The 22398-nt window shown below is 41.1% G+C and overlaps 1 protein-coding gene across 5 annotated transcripts in view; it reads left to right on the top strand.

Annotated features, from left to right (window-relative positions):
• The window catches only part of SH3GL2 (SH3 domain containing GRB2 like 2, endophilin A1), a 180427-nt gene that overhangs the window by 31081 nt on the left and 126948 nt on the right, over positions 1 to 22398 (top strand). For 2 of the 5 annotated variants that reach the window (XR_010588652.1, XM_065549476.1), the window contains exon 1: positions 14415 to 14508. The exons of the other annotated variants lie outside the window; for them this stretch is intronic. Coding sequence is in view for 1 of the 2 variants with exons in the window: in XM_065549476.1 (XP_065405548.1) it covers positions 14452 to 14508 (57 nt within the window). In the remaining variant the exon portion in view is untranslated. Of the gene's footprint in view, positions 1 to 14414; positions 14509 to 22398 lie in introns of those variants that run through there. 5 annotated transcript variants of the gene reach the window in all.

The raw sequence follows: 22398 nt of genomic DNA, 5'->3' as shown, positions 1-22398 counted from the left end.
ATCTTTCATGCCTACATTGTAACTTAGTTGTGACCCTCTCTGTTTATGCAGATGATCAGCATAAAAACTCTGGTTAGAGCTTATTTTATCATTTATTGAGTCTCTTTCTGTATCTGTCCCAATTTCCCAGCACCTGGGTGTCTCTACTTTACAACCTTGGTGGTTATAACTCTCGTTAGGGACATTCCTGAGGTGGGGTTGCGTTAGCAGCAGCAAAACATTCCTTTTTTTTTTCAATTTTAATGGTGAACTCCCTGAGGCCTTGACTACACTTGTGAATTCAGAGCGCTGCCACGGCACCTCTCCGAGAGGAGTAGCTTGTAGCGCTGCGAGCGAGCGTGCAGCACTGCAGGCGCTGATTACACTGGCGCTTTACAGCGCTGCGCTCGGGGGGGGGGGCGTTTTCACACCCCTGAGCGCAGCAAGTTGCAGCGCTGTACAGCGCCAGTGTAGCCAAGGCCTGAGTTTCACACTTGGCTGATTTAATATGGAGGTGGGGGATTGATCAGGTCACAGGCCTACAGCTGCTGGAGGTGCTCTATGTTATTTTAGAGAGATCAGGATGGAAGTTTCACTTAAAATAGTACTTAAAATGCAATCTGTGGTCATAGTCTGATCTCATTTACAGTGGTGGAAATCCAGTATAGCTTCATTGAAGTCATGAAGTTACGCTGCTTTTACATTGCTGTGACTGACATTAATATTTGACTCTGTCTTCAATTCACCTATAAAATGGGTAAAAATATCAGATGTTACATATTAATCCACATTGTGGAGTGTCTTCAGGGAACAGCATAAGGCCATTGTAAATAGCCTCCAAAAGTAGGCTTGCAAAATTCAGTATGGCATAAAACCTTCTGGGAACCTGTGCCTTTTCTTTTTCTCATCTCTTTTAGGTTTCTAGGGAAAATGTGCCTGCTTTTTTGATCTATTGCAACAATTCCTTAACTCCATCCAGTAGAGGACTCACCCAAATTCTGGTTATGAATATAATGGTGTATATTGGGACCTTTATCGACAGCTGTGCGTAGAGCAAAACATTGCATCTTGTCATTCATGTCATACTGAGCTGCATCGTTTGTTAAATATCCTTCACATCAACCTGTCATGTTAATGACAGATGCACAGCAGTTACAATTAAGTTCCTGGGACAACCAACCATTATTTTCCCTCTATTTCCTCCAATACATATTAGAAGCCAAAAAAATCAACATCACTGCAGTGAAATCTAGTAAAGTAAAAATTCCAAAGTAAAACCCAAAGTAAAAATTCCATTGCAGTACTAGCAAAATCTAAGGAGAGAGTATGTTGAAGCCAACTTTGCAATGGCAAAATTTACTCAGGTTCCTTTTTATAGTACACTAAAGAGAATCTTTTCATGAACAGTAGGAGTAAATAAGAAGCATTTCTGGATGGAGCATGCTACATGGGTGCACATTTACTGTGCTATCCTTCAGATGACATTCTCATACTATATTACTGATTCTGAGGATTCCTTTAAGCAGCAATACTGCCATTTATAAGTCAGAAGAGTTTGAACTAGCTGGAACCAAAATAGCAGTCTAATTCCAAATTTAGCAACCTGTCCACAGACCACCTAGGGATTTTGGAGGCCAATCCTGATTTATACAATTAATTCGTACTCATGCCATGAAATGCCGGCATGAGTGAAAATTACTAATGAGTAAGAGTCACAGAATTGATCCCTTTATTTACTTGTTTTCACCCAGGCTGCTGATTGAGAAATCAAGGGCCCATCCCTGCCAACCCTACTCACATGAGAGGTCCCATTCATTAGGGTTTTCAGGATATGCACCTATATTTGCTATATGAATGAAGTCTATCAACTAAGAACAAACACCTTTTTAGTGGTTTTCACAGTTTGTAGGGAATTTACCTGGCAGGTATTACTTCCTATGGTAGCTTAATGGCAGATTCTTCATCACTGGTCATTTGTAAATCAAGACTGGTTGTTTTTCTAAAAGATTTGCTCTAGTTCAAACTGGAATTATTTTGGGGAATTTTTATAGCCTTTGTTATACAAGAGCTCAGACTAAATGATCACAATGGTCCCTTCTGGCTTTGGACTCGATGAATACCAGCTCACAAGTGACCTGTTTTGTTGCAGTGTACTCCCAAACCATACAGGGAATGTTTTAAAACGGAGGAACTTTGATTTTGCTGTGTCCTCGCGTACTCTGTTTTTATACCTGTACTTTCCACTTTTTCACTGTTTTTTTCTTGAATAGTTTGTTTTCTCTTGAAAACACAGGATTAGTTTCTAAATGTGTCAGTATGTTGCATGGACCAAATAATTTTATTTCCTAGATTTTAGCTAGGTCCTATTGTGGGAAATAGTATAGAATACATACAAGTGTCTGAATGTGCAAATTTTGCTTGAGAAATGAAATGTTTGAGATATTTACCAGCAAGATTACATTTCATTTGTTAATAGACCCCCAATTCTTGAAAACCTTTTTGTATACCATTAAGTTGTAAAGCAATTTTCTAGGCTTACTGTGTCCTTCAGGCCAGAGAAACAAACAGCATTTAATTGTTTTTGTACACTTCGACCTCTGAAGCTATTATACTCGTTCATAATATTATTCCCCTTTGTGTGTGTGTCTCTCTCTATCTCTCTCAAACACACACATACACAATTCCTGACTATAAGCACACTAATATTTCCCTATTACAAAATATAAAGCTTTTTGGCACTACTAAAAATCATGTTAACTTCATTTTCTTCCATACAAAGGAGTTTATTGTACCGACCATAATTTCAAAATCACATGAATTAAATTTCAGTGTTTACCCAATTTCAACATTTTGTTTTTCATTCCTACTTTACTTTGTAAAATGGAAAACAAACAAAAAACGTCTACAGAGTTTTACACACTGTGTATAAGGTATTTATTGGAATAAATTCCCTATATATTGAAGCCATTGCATCAAGAGCAGCAATAGTTAGTCAATGAAAAGTAGGGGCAAATTTAGCACTTGCTAGTAAGGAGCAGTGCAATTTTTTTTCCATTCTGTGGAACAGTTTCTCTTCTAGCAACAGTTTACTGCAGTGTAACTCTGTAGACGTCAGAGGAGTTACTCAAGATTTACACCTGTATAAATGAGGGTCTTTTTTCGTATGGCTTGCGTAGGTAGCAATGATTACAAATGTATATCTAGATTTGATAGCCAGCACATTGCCACGGCAGTGAACTGATGAATGTCCTTCAGACCCTCGGCAAAAGAGCGAAGGGGACACTCAGATATGATGTGCTCCATCGTTTGTGCCTGGTAACCACAGTCGCATACAAGTGTTTGCTTTTTTTTTCATTTAAAGAGGGTTTGTCCACATCTCCCATGAGATGTCCTGATGCGATGCAACCTGCATCAGTCTTTCTGACATAAATCAAAACCCGGTGTTTGCAAGACCACAACCTTCATGTGGCGCTCCTGTTAAGTGTTGGTGTTTTTGTGCAAATTCGCTAACGTACCAATGTTGTCAACTGGCCACTGAACGTTGCATTACTGACCTTCCACTGAAAGTAGCAATGATATAAATGAGGGTGAGTCAGGCCCTCTGAGTGAATTTAATACAGAATTACAAAATATCTAGGCTGCTCAGTATGAAATTCATTAGTATTGTGCCCACACAGCACCTGAGGAACAAAGGTAACACCACTAAAATATAACTTAAGCTACCATGTGTCTGCTGTGAATACAATCTGCAATTGTACAGACTACTTCAAATATTTCCCCAGGAATATATAATGGGCAAATAAATGTCATTGCATCAGTACACACTAAAGGGTCTGTTCTCCCCTAGATGCACAAGCCTAGCTTCATTAATGCTATTGGGAATTATGTTCATATCAAGGAGAGAATAGACACCCTGCGTCGGTTTAAGAAATACTAGAGTAAATTTGGTTTTTGGCTGGCATTGATTTAGATGTAGGCTTACTAGCATGTAAAAAATGGAGTTGCTTTAAAGTAACCACAGCTTTATCTTTCCATGGTAGCCTGTACTGCATAGTATGGAATAAATCTGGCGTCTCAAACACACTATCAAGACTGAGTTTTTAGAAAAGTAATAATTCCATAGTGAAAAAAATTAACAAAAACACTGGCAGCTGAGTGCATCATTCCATCCCACCTGGGCACTAGTGATGAGTTTGAAGGGAGTCAATGAAAATGAGTGACATTTAAATGGACAGAGTGAAGGGAGTCACGTTACCCCATAAGGCCTGGGATTTGGCCTATTATTTTAAACTCGGCAATGTCCCTTTAAGAGAGAAATGTGTTTGTTTTTAATGTAGACATTGAAGCAGACTTGGGTATGTATTCTTGTGAAAAAATATGGTAATTACTGAAAAAACATTTGAAGAAAAATACTTCCACTTTGACTGTATCATACATGTTGCCACTTTGCCTGTAGCTCTCAGTAACTTGTTATGAAGCAGGCCTGTTGGATGGTAAGTACAATGTTTCTCCTTAAGAAAACAGCCTGTTAAAATGCTTGGTAACCATCTAAACTAAAAAACACTGGGTGTATAACAAAAATCAGTTGGCATACAAATTAGGCTCTGATTCTGCAATTGCATCTACTCAAGCTGCACATAGCCCTGTAGACTTCAAAGGGATTCTGCGTGGGTTCAGTGATCTGTCTACACAGATCCAGTTGCAAGATTGGGTTCTTAGGAGTGGTGGGTGTAAAGACTGAAATAATGAATGTTGTTAGGTACTGCATGTAGTGAGTGTATGCTGAATCTTAAGCACATGAGTAGTTCCATTGAACTCTGATTAAAGTTCAGCTCATACTTTAAGGCTTGCTAGATCATGGCCCATCTGACCAAATAAAAAAAGAGATGCCAAGGTCAGAGTGTAATATTGTTTCTTCTGATGGGGAAAGGAAATCCAAGGACCGAAGCTATACCCTTCACATATTCGAAGTGCTTTGCACACCTGAATAATTCTCAAAACACCACTGTGGGGTAGGTAAGGGATTTACTATATTGTTAGCCCTCTTTTACAGATGAGGGATCTGAGTTAGAGTTAGTTACCAACATTTCTCAATGTGGGTGCCTAAATCCATATTCAGGGTCCTCAATAAAAGTGGCCTGATCCTATGAGATTCTAGTATCCAAATATCCCATTGACTCAAAGGGGAGCTGCGAGTGCTCAGCACTGTTAAAAATCAAGCTGCTTTTATTTAGGAGCCTAATTTTGGGCAACCAGGTTTAAAAATGTTGGCTCCATGACTTGTCTGAGGCCACCCTGGGGCTCAATAGCAAAGCCAGGATTAGAACCTGGTTCTCTTGATTCCATTCATAACCCATACGGCCTCCTGAGTATTACATAATATAAGATATGAAGGGGAAAGGGCCTGATCCAACTCCCAGTGAAATCAACGGGAGCTGCATCTTGCCCAGAACTAGCATGTATCTTGTCCTCTTTCCTTGTGTACCCCTCCACCCAAAAAAATTACAAGAGAGTTTTTATATTTCCACAACTTGTGTGAGCCTGTACTGGAAGCTGCACAATGTAGTATTCTTTCCAATATGGCTGTTACTTTATTTTGCTTATAACAAATCATGCCATCTTGAATAAAAGCTTCTTGATGATACCTGACATGCTAAAATTCTGACCAAGTTTCCTTGGTCTATTAAGGCATTTGCAATGTGATGCTTCACATCACACAGCAGTGGGATCTTCTACTATCATCCTAAGGCAAGTGCCAGAAGCACTGTCATTTAGAACATCTAAAATTAGACTGGACAGAGCTCTAGTAAATGTACAAAATTGGAAACAAACTCACATTGACTGGAGATAGATTAGGTGACCTAATAGGTCTTTTCCTTCTGTGATTTGTTATATGGGATAAAGTGGAAAAATTTGAGCTATACTTACTGTGACCAAGTATTTTGTGATAGGAAGATACTGAGTAAAGGTTGGAATACCTGTATAGGAACTGACAGACCATATCAAAGGGCCACATGCCGAAATCTTTGCTCAGTTCTGATTTAGTTCTTATTCAGGCACATCCCGTTGACAGAAGTGGGAATATCTGTGTTAAGGAAGTCAAGATTCAGCCCCAAATTCTTTAGGTGGAAAATAATTGAACAGCTCTATTTGTTAATATGCATTAACTTAAAAGCTAGGGCTTACATTTTCAAAATTGACAAGTGATTTTGGGTGCCTCAGTTTTGGGGTACTAATGAAATTTGTGGATGATACAAAGTTGGGAGTTATTGCCAATATGGAGGAGGACTAGAATATCATAACAAGTAGTGCTGTCAAGCAATTAAAAAAATTAATCACGGTTAAGTGCTCTGTTAAACAATAGAATACCATTTATTCTAAATATTTTTGGATGTTTACTACATTTTCAAATATATTAATTTCAATTACAACACAGAATACAAAGCTCACTTTATATTTATTTTTGATTACAAATATTTGACTGTAAAAAACAAACATTTTATTTTTCAATTCACCTCATACAGGTACTGTAGTGCAATTTCTTTATCATAAAAGTTGAACTTACAAAGGTAGAATTATGTACAAAAATGCATTCAAAAATAAAACAATGTAAAACTTTAGAGCCTACAAGTCCACTCAGTATTACATTTTGGTCAGCCAGTCACCCAGACAATCAAGGTTGGTTGCAATTTGCATGAGATAATGCTGCCTGCTTCTTGTTTACAATGTCACCTGAATGTGAGAACAGGCGTTCGCGTGGCACTGTTGTAGCTGGTGTTGCAAGATATTTATGGGCCCAATGCGCTAAAGATTCATATGTCCTTTCAAGATTCAACCACCATTTCAGGGGACATGCATCCATGCTGATGACGAGTTATGCTCGATAATGATACAAAGCAGGGTGGACCGATGCATGTTCATTTTCATCATCTAAGTCAGATGCCACCAGCAGAAAGTTGATTTTCTTTTTTGGTGGTTTGGGTTCTGTAGTTTCCGCATCAGAGTGTTGCTCTGTTAAGACTTCTAAAAGCATGCTCCACATCTCGTCCCTCTCAGATTTTGGATGGCACTTCAGATTCTTAAACTTCGGGTCGAGTGCTGTAGCCATTTTTAGAAATCTCACATTGGTACCTTCTTTGCGTTTTGTCAAATCTGCTGTGATAGTGTTCTTAAAACGAACATGTGCTGGGTCATCACCCGAGACTGCTATAACATTAAATATATGCAGAATGTGCATAAAACAGAGCAGGAGACATACAATTCTCCCCCCAAAGGAGTACAGTCACAAATTTAATGGATGCATTATTTTTTTAACGAGCATCATCAGCCTGGAAGCATGTCCTCTGGAATGGTGGCCGAAGCATGGAAGGGGCATACGAATGTTTAGCATATCTGGGATGTAAATATCTTGCAACGCTGGCTACAAAAGCCCCATGCGAACGCCTGTTCTCACTTTCAGGTGACATTGTAAATAAGAAGCAGGCAGCAGCATCTCCCTTAAATGTAAACAAAGTTGTTTGTCTTAACGATTGGCAGCATAAGAAGTCGTACTGAGTGGACTTGTAGGCACTCAAGTTTTACACTGTTTTGTTTTTAAGTGCAGTTATTTAACCAAAAAAAAAATAATAAAATCTGCATTTGTAAGTTACATGTTCATGATAAAGAGATTGCACTACAGTACTTGTATGAGGTGAATTGAAAAATACTATTTCTTTTATTTATCATTTTTACAGTGAATATATTTGTAATAAAAAATAATAATATAAAGTGAGCCTGTGCATTTTGTATTCTGTGTTGTCATTGAAATCAATACTGAAAATGTAGAAAAACATCCAAAATATTTAATAAATTTCAATTGGTATTCTATTGTTATAAGTGTGATTAATTGCAATTAAAATTTTTAATCACAATTAATTTTTTGAGTTAATCATGTGAGTTAACTGCGATTAACAGCCGTAATAACAAGATGATTTGGATGACCTTGAAAACTGGAGTAATAGAAATGGGATGAAATTTAATAGTGTGAAGTGCAAGGTCATGCACTTTTGGACTAATAACAAGAATTTTTGGTATAAAGTGGGGATGTATTAGTTTGGCTGTATTGGTTGATCACAGGACGACTATGAGCCAACAGTGTCGTGAAACCATGAAAAAGGCTAATGCAATCCGAAAATGCATCAGGCAAGATATTTCCAGTAGAGATAGGGAAGTGTTATTACCGTCACACAAAGTAAGATCTCATCTGGATAATCAAAGGAATGGAGAACGGAAATTTAAGAGAGAAAACTTAAAGCTCTTGGCTTGTTTATCATAATAAAATGAAGGCAGAGGGGAGATATGATTGCTCTCTATAAATACATCAGAGGGATGAACACCAGGGAAGAAGAAGAGTTATTTAAGTTAAGGGCCAATGTTGGCACAAGAACAAATGGATATAAACTGGCTATGAATACATTTAGGATTGAAATTAGGCAAAAATTTCTAGCCATCAAAGGAGTGAAGTTCTGGAACAGCCTTCCACAGGGAGCAGTATGGGCAAAAAACCTAACTTGTTTGAAGACTGAGCTTGATAAATTTATGGAGGGGATGGTATGATGAGATTCCCTACAATGTCATATGACCCATCTGCGACTGCTATTAGCAAATATCTCCAACAACTAGAGATGGGACAGTAGATGGGGAGGGCTCCGAGTTAGTACAGATAATTGTTTCCCAACTATCTGGCAGTAGATCTTGCCCACATGCTCAGGGTCTAACTGATCACCATATTTGGGGTTGGAAGGAATTTTCCCCCAGGTCAGATTGACAGAAACTCTGGGGGATTTTCGTCGTCTTCTGCAATGTAGGGCATGGGTCCCTTGATGGTTTGAACTAGAGTAAACAATTCATTCTCTGAAACTTTAAGTCTTTAAATCAATTTTTGAGGACTTCAGTTACTAAGCCAGAGGCTATGGTCCTTTTACAGGAGTGTGTGGGTGGGAGAGGTTCTGTGGCCTGCGATGTACATGAGGTCACACTAGATGATCATGATGGTCCTGTCTGGCCTTAAAGTTTATGAGTCTATGAAAATGACACCGAGAGAACATTAAGGCCCTGATCCTGGAAGCTGTTCCATATCACTTGCCAAGTTATCTGGGTATATCTCACTTAATTATTTCCCTGCCATTGTGGGGGGCATGGGGGTATTGGTATATCTCAATCACTCATATTTGCTGCCTGTGGCACATAGTAGTATAGTCTCCTATGGGCTGTAAGATTTTGGTCATTAGGTTTAGTGTGAGGGTTGTGTTGGTGTCCTGGGATGTACGGGAGGTCAGACTAGATGATCGGGTATTGCCTTTTGGCCTTAAACTCTACAGTTCTCTGTGGGCAGAGCCCTGTGCTTACACAGTGCCCCATTGTAGACAAGGTCATGACCACCCTCTCACTATAATGTTCAGTTGTTGTCACTCTTAATCTAGTTACTGGGGCTCTGGTGATGCCTGGGGCAAGGCTGATTTCCTGTTCTGGGGTCTGGGTGGGATTTTTTTCCATATGGCAAAACTGGTTAAACTGCTGCGTGAGTTTTTTCTTCTTCCCACTGGTGCCCAGAAGGTCTATTTTGGGGAGGTTAGGTTACAATTGTCACAACATTGGTGTGTTCCAGTGTGGTTGGTGGGTTAGCAAGTGTACAGTTGAAGGTCTGTAACCAAGTCAGCTGCTTGGGCGTAGGTCCTGGGCATGTCAATACATGGTAGTTTGTTGCACCTATATCTTATCTCTCCAGCCTTCAGCGTGCAGGAGAGATATGTGTTGGGACTCTGATTTCCAGGCGCGGAGCCTGGGGAGACCTGAGGCTATAGAGAAGGGGCATGATCTTCACACCATACTCACAACAACTGGGGCTGTTGAGATCTGCACTGGACAACCCTGCTGGGTAGTTTGGGGTGGATAATCCAGTTAAGAAATAGTTTTAAATAGAGTTGCAGACTCTGCATTTATATTATGGAATCTGTGTCTTATTGTTCCCATGTCCATTGTACTCTTCAGAATGGTTATGTCACTTGACTTCACATTAAGCATGAACAAAGTCATCATTTTTAAAAATTAGGGCTGTTAAGTGATTAAAAAATTAATAGCAATTAATCATGAGATTAAAAAAATTAATCGTGATTAATCCTGCAATTAATTGCACTGTTAAACAATAATAAAATATACTTTATTTAAATATTTTTGGATGTTTTCTACATTTTCAAATATATTGATTTCAATTACAAGACAGAATACAAAGTGTACAGTGCTCGCTTTATATTTATTTTTTATTACAAATATTTGTACTGTAAAAACCAAAGAAGTAGTATTTTTTAATTCACCTTGTACAGGTACTATAGCGCAATCACTTTATCATGAAAGTTGAAGTTACAAATGTAGAATTATGCACAAAAATAACTGCACAAAAACAAAACAATGTAAAACCTTAGAGCCTACAAGTCCACTCAGTCCTACTTCTTGTTCAGCCAATCGCTCAGACAATCAAGTTTGTTTACATTTGCAGGAGATAACCTGCCTGCTTCTTGTTCACAATGTCACCTGATATTGAGAACAGGTGTTCTCATGGCACTGTTGTAGCCAGCATCGCAAGATATTTACAGGCCAGATGTGCTGAAGAGTCATATGTCTCTTCATGCTTCAACACCATTCCAGACAAATTGCCTCTCAGAATTATCATTTTGATCCAGGAATGAAAGTCATCACTGGCAGGAACAGCTCAACAATGTCTGAGGAAAGGATGAGTTCTACCAGAGGCAGGGAAATTCCTCCCATTCTGTCCACTTTGGCTTGAGTGCTGGATACAGTATTCCCATTTGCCATCATTCCCTTGTGTAGTTTTATTGATTTTTTTAAATGAAAGGGTGAAAAATTGACCTTACTCTAAGTTGCTTTTTACTTTGATATTGTGGAAGTCTTCTGTTGTTTTTTTTTTAACAATATGGGCCAAATTTCTAACCTTGCCTCCAAATCTGATTATACAAATTGCCACTGTGTGTGTAAAAAGGATAACTGTCTATCTTAGGCATTTCTAATGCACTCCTCACTGTAGTGTCTAGGCAGCAGTCTATCCAATTTGTGCATGCAATTGCCAGTTATATGCACAGAGCCAAAGAGCTGATTGACACCCCTTTGCAAATTTTCCCCATTATCTATCCAGGCATAAAATAAAGGATGCAATGTTCAAAATATAGCCTGTGTCAGAGTCTTATTTTATATCTCATCTGTCATCAGGTCCTTCCAGAGTACTGCATAGCAAGATGAAATAAAGCAGGACTGCTGCTGGTCAGTAGTGCACAAGTGTGTCTTTGAGAGATTTAACTCACCTCCCATCCCTGAGACTTGTATGTTAATAGTATTCATAAAAAGTGCTGAAGCACCATTAACCAATCCAGAGACTTTGCAGAGGTTACCGTCTGGAAGGTACTGTAGCGTGTCAAGGCTCCCAAATGGAAATATGACAGAGGTTCTGGAGTGGTCTTTCTCCTTTACTATGGGGAAGAAGGCAAAAGGATCTTGAAGATCAATAACAACAACCCAACAGCTTACTGACGGAGGTTCCTAGCATGGAAAGTCCACCAAGGAAGGAGGCAGTTGCAGTGGAAAACAGTTTGACAGGACATAGGGGTCCAGTGGACTCCTGAAGTAGCTGCAGTTGACTAGAAAGGGGATGGGACCAGAATGACTAGGAAGAACAATGATCCATCACAGCCCCCTAGCTATCCTCTCCTAGTGCAGCTCCTGTGGAACCCTCAACAGGAATAAAAGCTGCTTCCCCTACTGAACCCTTCTAGAGCAAAAAGCCTTTAATTTACACCTCCCTGTGCTATCTTCTGTGAATATGGCTCATCATTTTCTCTTTACCTTGCACCTCCTATTGGAGAATGGTGATGCTGGGCCCATCTTAAATGTGCAGAGACCAGCATAGGAAGGAAAACTGCACTAGTACCGAGTATTTTTATCACTCTCTTTGCCACAAACAGAATTACTTAACCTCACATTGCTTACCTAATCCTGTACTTAATCTTGGAACAGAAATAGTAGCTTTTTTAAAAAAACTGATGTTGTGGCAGATGTCTCAGAAACCTATCCAACATGCCACAAAACTGAAAGCACTTTAATATAGTTTCTCTGCAAAATGAATTACTCTGAACCAAAGAATGAAATTCTCACTCTCTGTATTTTCCCCATCAGTTTCCATCAGATTATATTTTAAAGAGAACTCACCCTTATTCAAGCAGCAATAGGATTTTATGTACTTTCTTCCTGAGATGAGTTATATCAGAAGATCTTTGCTGGTGAAGAAGATATGGCGATACACATACCAGTTACCTGCACTATTTTCAGCAAACCCTCTAGGTTTCAACTAGGATGGTGGTTTGATACTCCCATGATGAGGGACATATAAGTAGTTGGATAAATAGATAGATGGCCAATGGTGGTCGTTTTTACAAGTCGCTGGTCTAACCAGGCTGACAAGCTCCTTGTACTCTGTCCTCTGGAGCTAAGGATATTACTATAGTATTACCACTATGCACTAATTGGTTCACATCAAAGGATCTCTATCTCCAGTGGATGCCAGCATTCACACAGCTAAGATCAACATGCTGTAGCCTATTAGAGTAAAACTATGAAATGTTGGGGCCGGAGGGGCTGTATATTCATGTATATGATTAGTATTCCTTAAAACAAATGGGAATGGCTTTAGCACTTATCCAGGGAACTGAATCCTGCCAGAAGCTGGGAATGGACGACAAGAGGATGGATCACTCGATAATTTCCCTGTTCTGTTCATTCCCTCTCAAGCATCTGGCAACGGCCACTGTCGGAAGACAGGATACTAGGCTAGATGGACCATTGGTCTGATGCAGCCTGGCTGTTCTTGTGTTCTTCACTGAGGCCTCAGTTGTGGCTTTAAAGCACAACACTGCTTTTGGTGTAGTGCGGACCTGGCCCACCCAGAAAGAGTTCCAGATGCCACCTGGAGCTCTGTGGGACACGGACAATGCACCTGCTGCTACATGCTTTTATAGGGTGCAGCATAGTCTCCCCAACATGTACTGATCCCACTCGGTTGGCCAGTGCAGAGAGATATAAAGACCATGCCCCTGCCTCTTCCTCACACCTGGGAGGATGCAGTTTGCCTCTGTGCTGTTTGAAAGGTGCTGCCGTTGAGCCCCTCCAGGCTCCTGGCTTGCATTTGTACCTGGATTTATATGGGTGTCACAGGTGGTAGGGAGGTTAGGGTTTAGCTGCCTTCCCCAACTTCCCCCTCCATTGCATCCATATGAGGGTCAGGCATTATTTGGCCTTGGAAAAGGTACAGCTGAGGAAGTAGCCCATGTAGCCTTTCCAACACTGACTTGTCTAGGTAACTTCTTCCTGTCCTGGAGCAACCATTCATAAGCGTGAAAGGCCTGTCTGCTGGTACTGCTAACAATGCTGCCAACATGTAATAATTAGTTGATGGGTTTGCGATGTGGATTTCTGCTCACTAAGAAATGGACAGAGACCGCCAGTTTCACTGGTCACCGAACAGCCATCATTTGATGGGGGTAACTTCCATTGGGTTTTTATTTTCTCTTTCACAATTTTCTTGAATTTGAAAGCACTCTGAAATTAAGCTATTATGCTGAGTGCTTTATGAGCAGATGTTTTAAAATAGAGTGAATTGCTTCCTTTATTCCCTTTTCTTCTCTGATGTCAAAAAAGCTATTTACACCAGACACTGTTAAAATGTTTTCACCCTCTTCTGCCCCTTTTTGATTTTAGTCTGTAATAGGATTGTTTAAATTCCAGTCATTGTTACCAGCTTTAAATTAAAATGTTGTTTAGCTTAGCACTTTGCTATACTTCATTCCAGTAATGCTTTGCCTTACTTTTGTACACTATTGAGCGCTACTATGTGTATATTATAGGAACCAGGGGACACCACAGCTAATCACTATATTAAAAAAGACTCAGGTGCCAGACATGACTTGCTTGCTCCTACTCCTGAAAAAATATATATTTGACACATGAAAGCAAACACATATGCCAACAGAGTTAAAATAAAATATTCCTCCAAGGATTTTTCCCTGAAAGGAATTCCCCCCCGGAATTGTTCTTCACATGCTCTTCTTTTATAACCTTTACTGAGCAGGACCTGATCCTTTTGATTATCTGATACATCCAGACTTATGACTTAATGTTACTAAAGTATTGCTTTTCTAGCCCTTGTAATATAATTCATATCTCTCTGGGTGTTGGCTAATGTGACAGAGTATCCCCCCTGCATAAGCCCTGAGCAGGTTAATATAGGCCAGAAAGGGTGCAATTAACCTTATATACTGCACCTGGAGGGAAGCCAGCTGTGATAAAGCCTAATTACAGCTGAAGCCCTGCTGGGAGAAGTGTTGGGTTAGGATTATAAAACAGAAAGTGTGAGCAAGAAGAAGTTGTAAAATGGAGGAGGTCTGTAGTTGCATCCTAGAAGGAAAGGGAGTTGCCAGGGACCAGCAGGTGATCAAGGGGAAGAATAAGCCCTAGGTTCTTTCCCTGGACTAGATAGTCTTACAAGAGGCCTAGAGAGGTGAAGTAGCCATGGGGAGCAGAAAAATCGCCCCTGATAATCCCAGAGTCAGGCAAGGACCTAGACAGTGGGTTTAGGAAGGAGCTCAGGGAAACAGAAGCAGGGTCTGAGGCTGAGCAGATGTAGTTTTAGGGTTCCTGGGCTAAAACCCAGAGCAGCAGGTGGGCTCAGGTTCTCCTACCAGGCATTGGGAAAGTGGCACTGGACCTAAACTTGGAATGGAAGATTGTTTGAGTCCGTGTACAGAGAGCTTGTCTGGTGGGATTGTTACCTCTGAAGTGGTGGGGACTACACAGTGACCCGGTTAGTGGGCAGAATCATGAAGGAGGGGCATCCTGAGTCATGGAGGGAAAGGGGCTACTGCATGAGCAACCAACAGAAGGAGGTGCTAGATGGGGTGAGAGCTAATTTTCAGACTCACTCATAAAGAGGTGCATCTGTGGTGAGTAGAACCCGTTTACAGCCAACATTCTCTTCACTCCTAAACCAATCTGGAGGCACCAAACACCAATAAGCAATTCATAAAATATATGTGTCAAAAATAGCTTTGATTCTTCAGGTCAGTCACTTAGGGCTTGTCTATATGGAAAAGTTACACCATCATAACCTAGGGTATGTCTTCACTACCCGCCAAATCGGCGGGCAGCGATCGATCCAGCGGGGATCGATGTATCTAGTCTAGACGCGATAAATCAACCCCCGAGCACTCTCCTGTCGACTCCTGTACTCCAGCTCCATGAAAGGTGCAGGCAGAGTTTACGGGGGAGCGGCAGCAGTCAACTCACCATGGTGAAGACACCAAGGTAAGTCGATCTAAGTACGTCAACTTCAGCTACGTGAATAGCGTAGCTGAAGTAGCGTAACTTAGATAGATTTCCCCCCCCCCGCCTCCCTCCCAGTGTAGACCAGGGCCTAAGGTCTGATGTTAAACCACTACAGTTGTACTGCTATAGTTTTATAATATCCAGATTGACACTTATTCTGGTGTAAGAGAGGCTTTTTTTTTTTTAATTTATATTGCTTGGGAAGCCACTCTTAGGATGGAAAAAGTATATTCAATATAACTGGTAAAACTTTCCCATGTTAACAATGCCTTAGATGTCACCACTAGTTTGTTTTCTTAAAGCCCTTTACCAAGCTGAACCTGCATTCCTTTAGTTATGCTATAGCTGGCATGCAAATGGCATTTTAAGGCCTGGTCTTGTGCCTATTGAAGTGGATGAGTGTTTATTATCTTTAGTGTTCTTGACTTTCTAAAAATGAGTGTGTGTTTCAAAAAGTGTTACTGTGTTGTTCTGGGGCTCCAGAGGGGATTTGCTTCACTTTCTATGAAAGTATTGAGAACCATACGACTACATGCAAGTCAAATCCATTGCGGTCACAAGTGGGTGTGACTCTATTGCAGGGTGCGACTCTATTGCAGGCAATGGGCTTGCACCCACTTTTGCCAGCAAAGCATCTGGTTTCATCATTGTAACTAGACAGGGTGTGGGGGGGAGAGGATGGTGTCACATTCTATGGTGCAATCCAGACCAGTGAGGGATTCCATCATTGCTTGCCCTGTAACCCTAGATGCCTCAAAATTCTCTGCTGCTGGAGCTTTCTTGATGGGATACTTCTAGCCAGCAGACGAACAAGCAATGAGTCTGTGTTAAGCCTCCACCTGTCTTGGTTACACCTGGCAAGATAACCCCAACACACTCCAGTCCCACACTTTCCCAAACTACATGCTCTTCAATGTCCAGCCCTCTCCTGGAGCACTGAGAGATTCATCTCTAGTTTCTTTAAAGATACTGTATCCAGTAGCTTGCTACATTAACTAGAGTTAACATTCACTTTAAATCAGACATCACCCTGGATTGGTTTAGATTACAAGTAAAACAAATTTATTTAGCAAAAGGAAATAGGATTTTAAGTGAGCTCAAATACAAAGAATAGTGTTAGAAATGGTAACAAGCAAATTCAGTGGAAAAACACTGGTTAGAGGCTAAGGGTTAACAAAACAAACTACAGGGTTTGTCCAAGGTAGTATCCTTGCCAGTCTACCTTTCAGTAAGATGGCTGTCCCTTCCCCTGTCCCCAACCTCTACCCCCATCTGGTCAGGATCTCCCACAAAGTCTAAAGTGCTTGGTTACTTTGTGGTCTTAGGTGAAAGGTAGCTGGGGTTCTTTGCCCCTTTCTTTTTATAGGCCAGTCAACCTTTGAAATAGATCCTTCTGAAGGTTACCCCTCAAAGTAAAGTTCATTCAAGCTGTGAGGAAGCTTTGATTATGAAAGGAGATTTCTTCCCCTGCTGGTGTTTGCCAGAAACAGATCAATTTGCATTTTAGCAATCTCCTTCCTCTGCCATGATGCTGAGTGATTATCTCCTCGCCTTGTTGGCTTGATGGTCCTGTTTACCTTCTCTGTAGATTGCATTCCTATTGTATTTCCAAGGTATATTGAGAAACATTCCAGGTGGCAGACCCACATTCGTTCATCTAGGGTGGTGTAATTTTAGCCCTGCCTGGCAGACACCCTTTGAAAACATAATTCCCAATACACTGGTAATCTTGAATTTGTTTTCTGTACACACACCACACAATAATATTAATGATCAATATGTTAGCTTTTATTGATATCTTGCATGACACAATGGAAAACATAATCCCAATTGTACATACAAAATGATGGCATCTAAATTAGCTATTGGAGTCATTGTGGGTAGTTGTCAGAAAACATCTGCTCAACATGCTGCAGCAGTCAAAAAAGCGAACAGATGGTAGAAATGGTTACAAAAGGGATAAATAAAACAGAAAATATTATAAGGCATATATATAATGCCGCTATATAAGTCAATGGTATGCCCACACCTTGAATGCTGCATGCAGTGCTGGTCACCCCATCTCAAAAAAGATATATTAGAATTGGAAAAAGTACAGAGGGGCAACACAGATTATTAGGGTTATGGAAAAACTTTCATAAGAAGAGAGATTAAAAAGACTGACTGTTTATCTTCAAAAAGAGCTGGGGGCGGTAGTCTATAAAATCATGAAAAGTGTGGAGAAAGTGATTAAGTGTTGTTTATCCTTTCACATAGCACAAGAACCCAGACTCACCAGAAGAAATTAATAGGAGGTATGTCTTTGCACAATCAACCTTCTTTAGAGACTATTGTGTAATTATTTTAAGAAAAAAACATTTAATCAGCACCCCAACACAGGTTTGTTGGGCAGACTTGTGCTAGCCTTCTGCCCAGTAGTGTAACTTGCCATTCGACTTTGTATCTGAACAATTCAGTCTCCAGCCACCCAGTACTGAGGGGACCTTCTTAATGCCACACACTTTGATTGTCATCTCATTCTTCCCCTGACTGAAGACTGTTAGGGGAAAAAAAACATTATTTCATAAAAAAAAAAAAAAAAAAAAAGCAGCTTTTGTTTGAAATATGTGACCAACTCTAACTAGCAACTGAGCGCATAAGGATACTGGGTAAATGCTAAGCTCCTGCATTAGCATATTTCCTTGGGAACTCTAGTCTCTCATTATTAAAAGATGTACCCTTTTGAATCTTGGGATTCGGTGGTAGCAACTGAATCTCAGGCATGTATCTCCATGCGTTTCTTATGTATACACACAATATAGTAACTGGTTTTTCCAGCTATCCAGCAGTGCTCCTCTGCATGTGGAAGGGATGGTTGAAGCCTCATCTTTCAAACTTGGTCACACCTTGCACATGGTGAAGCCACTTTGATTTTGCATCTTCATGCAACAGTAACACTTTTAACTACCTTGGTTTAAAGCACGTGTGGGCTCTTTGGGGCAGGGACAGTCACTTCTGTGTTTGTAGAGCACGTAGCACAATGGGGTCTGGTTGACTATTGGGATCCCTGTGCACTACTGAAATACCAATACTGAATAAATGACTTATTCTACATTCTCATTTATTGTTAATTGGCTTTCTAGTCTGAAAATATTTGGCAGGGTGCAGGAGAGAGAATTTGACTAGAGGGTCAAAGGAGAAAATAACCAAAGGACATGATCTCCTTTCACTTACACTGATGTAACTCTATGGGCTTCAGTGGAGTTATAGCTGGTGCTAGTATTCTTGAGATCAGAAGCAGTCCCATAGTTGTACATTTAAATCAAGTGGCAAGTGAGATTGGCAGCAACTTGTATAAAAAGCAAACTGTTTCCAAAGCAGACTCAGAAGGCTCTTGAGACATGGTGAGTTGTGCTGCTATATCTCTTTCATTCTCAGTCTGTGGAGGTTTCTTTCTTGTTGAGAGTATCAGAGCAAGAGAGGCTTGAAAATTTAATGAAGCTGCAATAAAGTGGACTATTTTAATTCTATATCTTTCTCATTTGCTTTTTGGAGATTTATTGCACATGTGTCAAATGAAATTTCTCATGCATTTTACAAACTTGCATAGATTCATTTTCTGCAGAGTCCTCCAAATAGTTCTTCAAATCTCTATCAAAAATTGTCACTGGGAATAGTGTTTCTGGGAAATTATTTATTCACTTCCTCACAGTTAAATTAAACATGGGAATACACATTTGGCAGTTAGGAGAGAAGTAACATATCTTCATTAGATGATGAAGGCTCGTGTGCTTTAAAGGTACAGTCCTGTGGTGGAGAGGGCTCCACTATAAGGGAAGCTACAGGACAAATTCTGTCTGAGTACTTGAGCTTCTGGGAGCACATGCTGAAGCAGCAGCTCTGGCTGGGCTGGGCCTATGGGCCCTGCCTTCCCCCAACCCCTTTTGAGGTGATTCTCAGCACAATTAAGGAGCCTTCCTCGTGTGCTCAAGAATGTAGTGGAGTCACGGCTCCACTATAGTGCTTTCTCTTCTCTCCCTGTTGTGCCACCATGTGGACGTAGCCATAGCAGGGTAGACAACTGTAGAAGCATCTCTGTATTAATCTAGCAAAGAACACTTCAGCAGGGGTGGCCATTCTGAGGCTATCAAGGCTCAGAAGTGTGGCCCTCGAAGGTGACTGTGTTGAGAAGAAAATGTCTATTTGATTCTGAATTGAAAACATGCTCCCTGAGCCATGTCTGCAATTTTTAAAGTGAAGTGTTTGAATCAATCCCTTTGCTACAGGGAGGAGGTAGGAGATATCCTTGCCACTTCCCCTGCAGCTCTAGGAAGTGAGCTGGGATCACCTTGTTCCAGTAGGTTCAGCAGCTTTCCTCTTGGCTGTCTGCTGCCCTGCAGGGGAGGGAGGACAGTATCTCTGGCAGCCCCATTGCTCTCTTCAAAAAAGAACTAGATGAAGTTCATGGAGGATAGGTCCACAAATGGCTATTAGCCAGGATGGGCAGGGATGGTGTCCCTAGCCTCTGTTTGCCAGAAGCTGTGAGTGGGTGACAGGGGATGGATAACTTGATGATTACCTGTTCTGTTCATTCCCTCTGGGGCAGCTGGCATTGGCCACCGTCGGAAGACAGGATACTGGGCTAGATGGACCTTTAGTCTGACCCAGTATGGCTGTTATGTTCCCTGTGAGTCTCAGTGAAAGCAGGATAGGAGCTCAACTGGTTCCTCCTGCTTTCAGGGGAGCACCTCACGAAGGATAGCTCCTCTCCATGACTTGGCAGTCCAGGAAAGGGGGAAAGTGGAGAAGCTGAGCATCAACAACCAGCTCCTGATTCTCTACCCCAGCCTGACAGCTATTCTTATGCCAGCAGGCTACAGCTCCTTTGGGACCATCTACCAACAGTGGATAGCTGGAGCACACCATGTTCCAGCTACTACCCCCTCCCTGCACTGACATACCTCTGTGCCAGATGCTGCAAGGGGATAAAGACATAGGCCATAGCTACGCTGGCTTTAGGGCCACTGGGGATTCCCACACCCCAGAAGGGGACTTGGGGCTGGTTTTCACTCCCTGTGCACCACCTGCATCCCCTGGATGGGGTGGAATGAATTGAGAAGAAATGAGTGTGGTCCCTTGACTTTACTGAAATAATATGTTACACTGTACTGCAGTTCAACCTAGAAGTGAATGTTAAATGGCAAGTGGTCAGGTAAAAATATACCCTATGTAAATATAACTTCCCTGAATTATATAACAGCAACACATGGATCTTAATTGTAAAGCAACATGATTTAAAACCAAAAAGTGACAATATAATGGTGAAGGGTCTGGGAGTAAGCCATCAAAAGCCAAGACATTCAAAGCTGTTACCAGAATTTTGTTTTTTCCTGAGACTGTTGTGCACAGATAATGCAGGTGCCCCAGCTGATGGGAGACTTTGCCTGCCATATGTGCTACAACAGCATGGCAGTGGGAGAACAGTGTGTTAGCCTAAACTGCAGATTTTGCTGCTTTTTTTTTTTTAATTGTCATCTTGAGTCAGACCTTTTGTATTGTTTGAACTATGTGCTTTTGCAGTATTGCCAATCCCAGGCATTCAGAAATTATAAATCAGGCCCCCAGTTCATGAGATTTTTGGTTCTTTTTATTTGCCTTCTGATTTTTGAGCCCTTAAGGTTCATGTTCTCAACTTTTTTAAAAAACGTGAAAGCTGATTTTCTTGTATAATCTCAACATTGGGAGTTGGAGTTTTAAGAAAAACACCATATATCATGAGACTTCTGATAATATCACAGAAAGTTGGTAAAACTTTGTTATTTTGTCTCAACAAACTGCCTTTCTAAAGTTCCATTAGGAGCTGTGTCTGTTTGCAAATACATGACAACTCTTCGATTGATGGATGTACATTCCCCTCCCCACCTCTCCCCCCTCCAGTTACTGAAATTCTTTTGGTCATGTAATGAGCTAAGTGTCTTGCAAATGGAATTTCTTACTCTGAAGCCATTTTTGATCTAGATGTCTACCAAAAAATGGAACTTGAAACCCATAAGCCCCTCTTTAATTTATTTCCATTACCTGGAAATGGTGAAGCCAATTACTCTGTAAAATTTGAATAAAATGATCTGAGGGATTTTCTGTGCCAGGTGGATGTTTGTGGCCTAGTTCTTACAAAGCTCTGAGAAATGGTCTGTTCTGTTGAAGTGTCGACTAATCTTTAAATATAGCAAGTCTCGTGATTGCCACTAACTCCCTTTGTGCAGAGGAATGCAGATAACTAAAAGAAGAGAAGCTGACATAACTCAGAGAAATCACATGAATTGGTGGGGGGGAAGCGGGGGGAAGGAAAAGATCCTGTATTTTAGGAGTAAGGCAGGAGTAGACTATAAATGGAAAAAGGGGAAGGAGTGTTGAACAGCTGGAAGTCTATAAAACAAGTTCCTTTATTTCTTCTATCTATACTTTAAAGGACTAGATTGTGCCATTTAGGCACAGTGCTGAACTGGGAGTAGTGCAGAGGCACTCAGCCTCATGGAGGTAGCATATCTCCCTGGGCTCCCCAGTGCTCAGAATGAAACGCTGGCATTGCTACATTTCTATTAAGGGGTAAGGAATAGTTTATCTTCAGTGGGGCTAGTCAGCCCAACTCATCAAAATACCGAGGGAGGGGCCGGGGTTCTCCTGCCTCTCCACCCCTCCTTGCAGCCTTTGGGGCACTACACACTGTTGGGGACTAGTTAGGGAGCAGTTTCCATGCTCTCTTTTGTGTGGGGATTGCAGTTTTGCCTGGGTCTTATCTGGCCCAGGGAAGGTGGAGGAATGGCTCCTTTTTGCTCCCCCTCACTGTACATCCAAGTAGGAGCTGGGCAGTATCTCTACACAGCAAAGAAAAACCTGTGGTTGGCCTGTACCAGCTGACTCTGCTCACAGGGCTTGGGTTGCAGAGCTATTTCATTGCTGTGTAGACTTCTGGGCTGGGGCTGTGGGACCCTGCACGGTGGGAGGGTCCCAGAGCTC

The sequence above is a fragment of the Chrysemys picta genome, chromosome 6, assembly GCF_011386835.1.
Source record: "Chrysemys picta bellii isolate R12L10 chromosome 6, ASM1138683v2, whole genome shotgun sequence".
Lineage (NCBI taxonomy): Eukaryota > Metazoa > Chordata > Testudines > Emydidae > Chrysemys > Chrysemys picta.
This window is presented reverse-complemented; position numbering and strand designations above follow the sequence as displayed.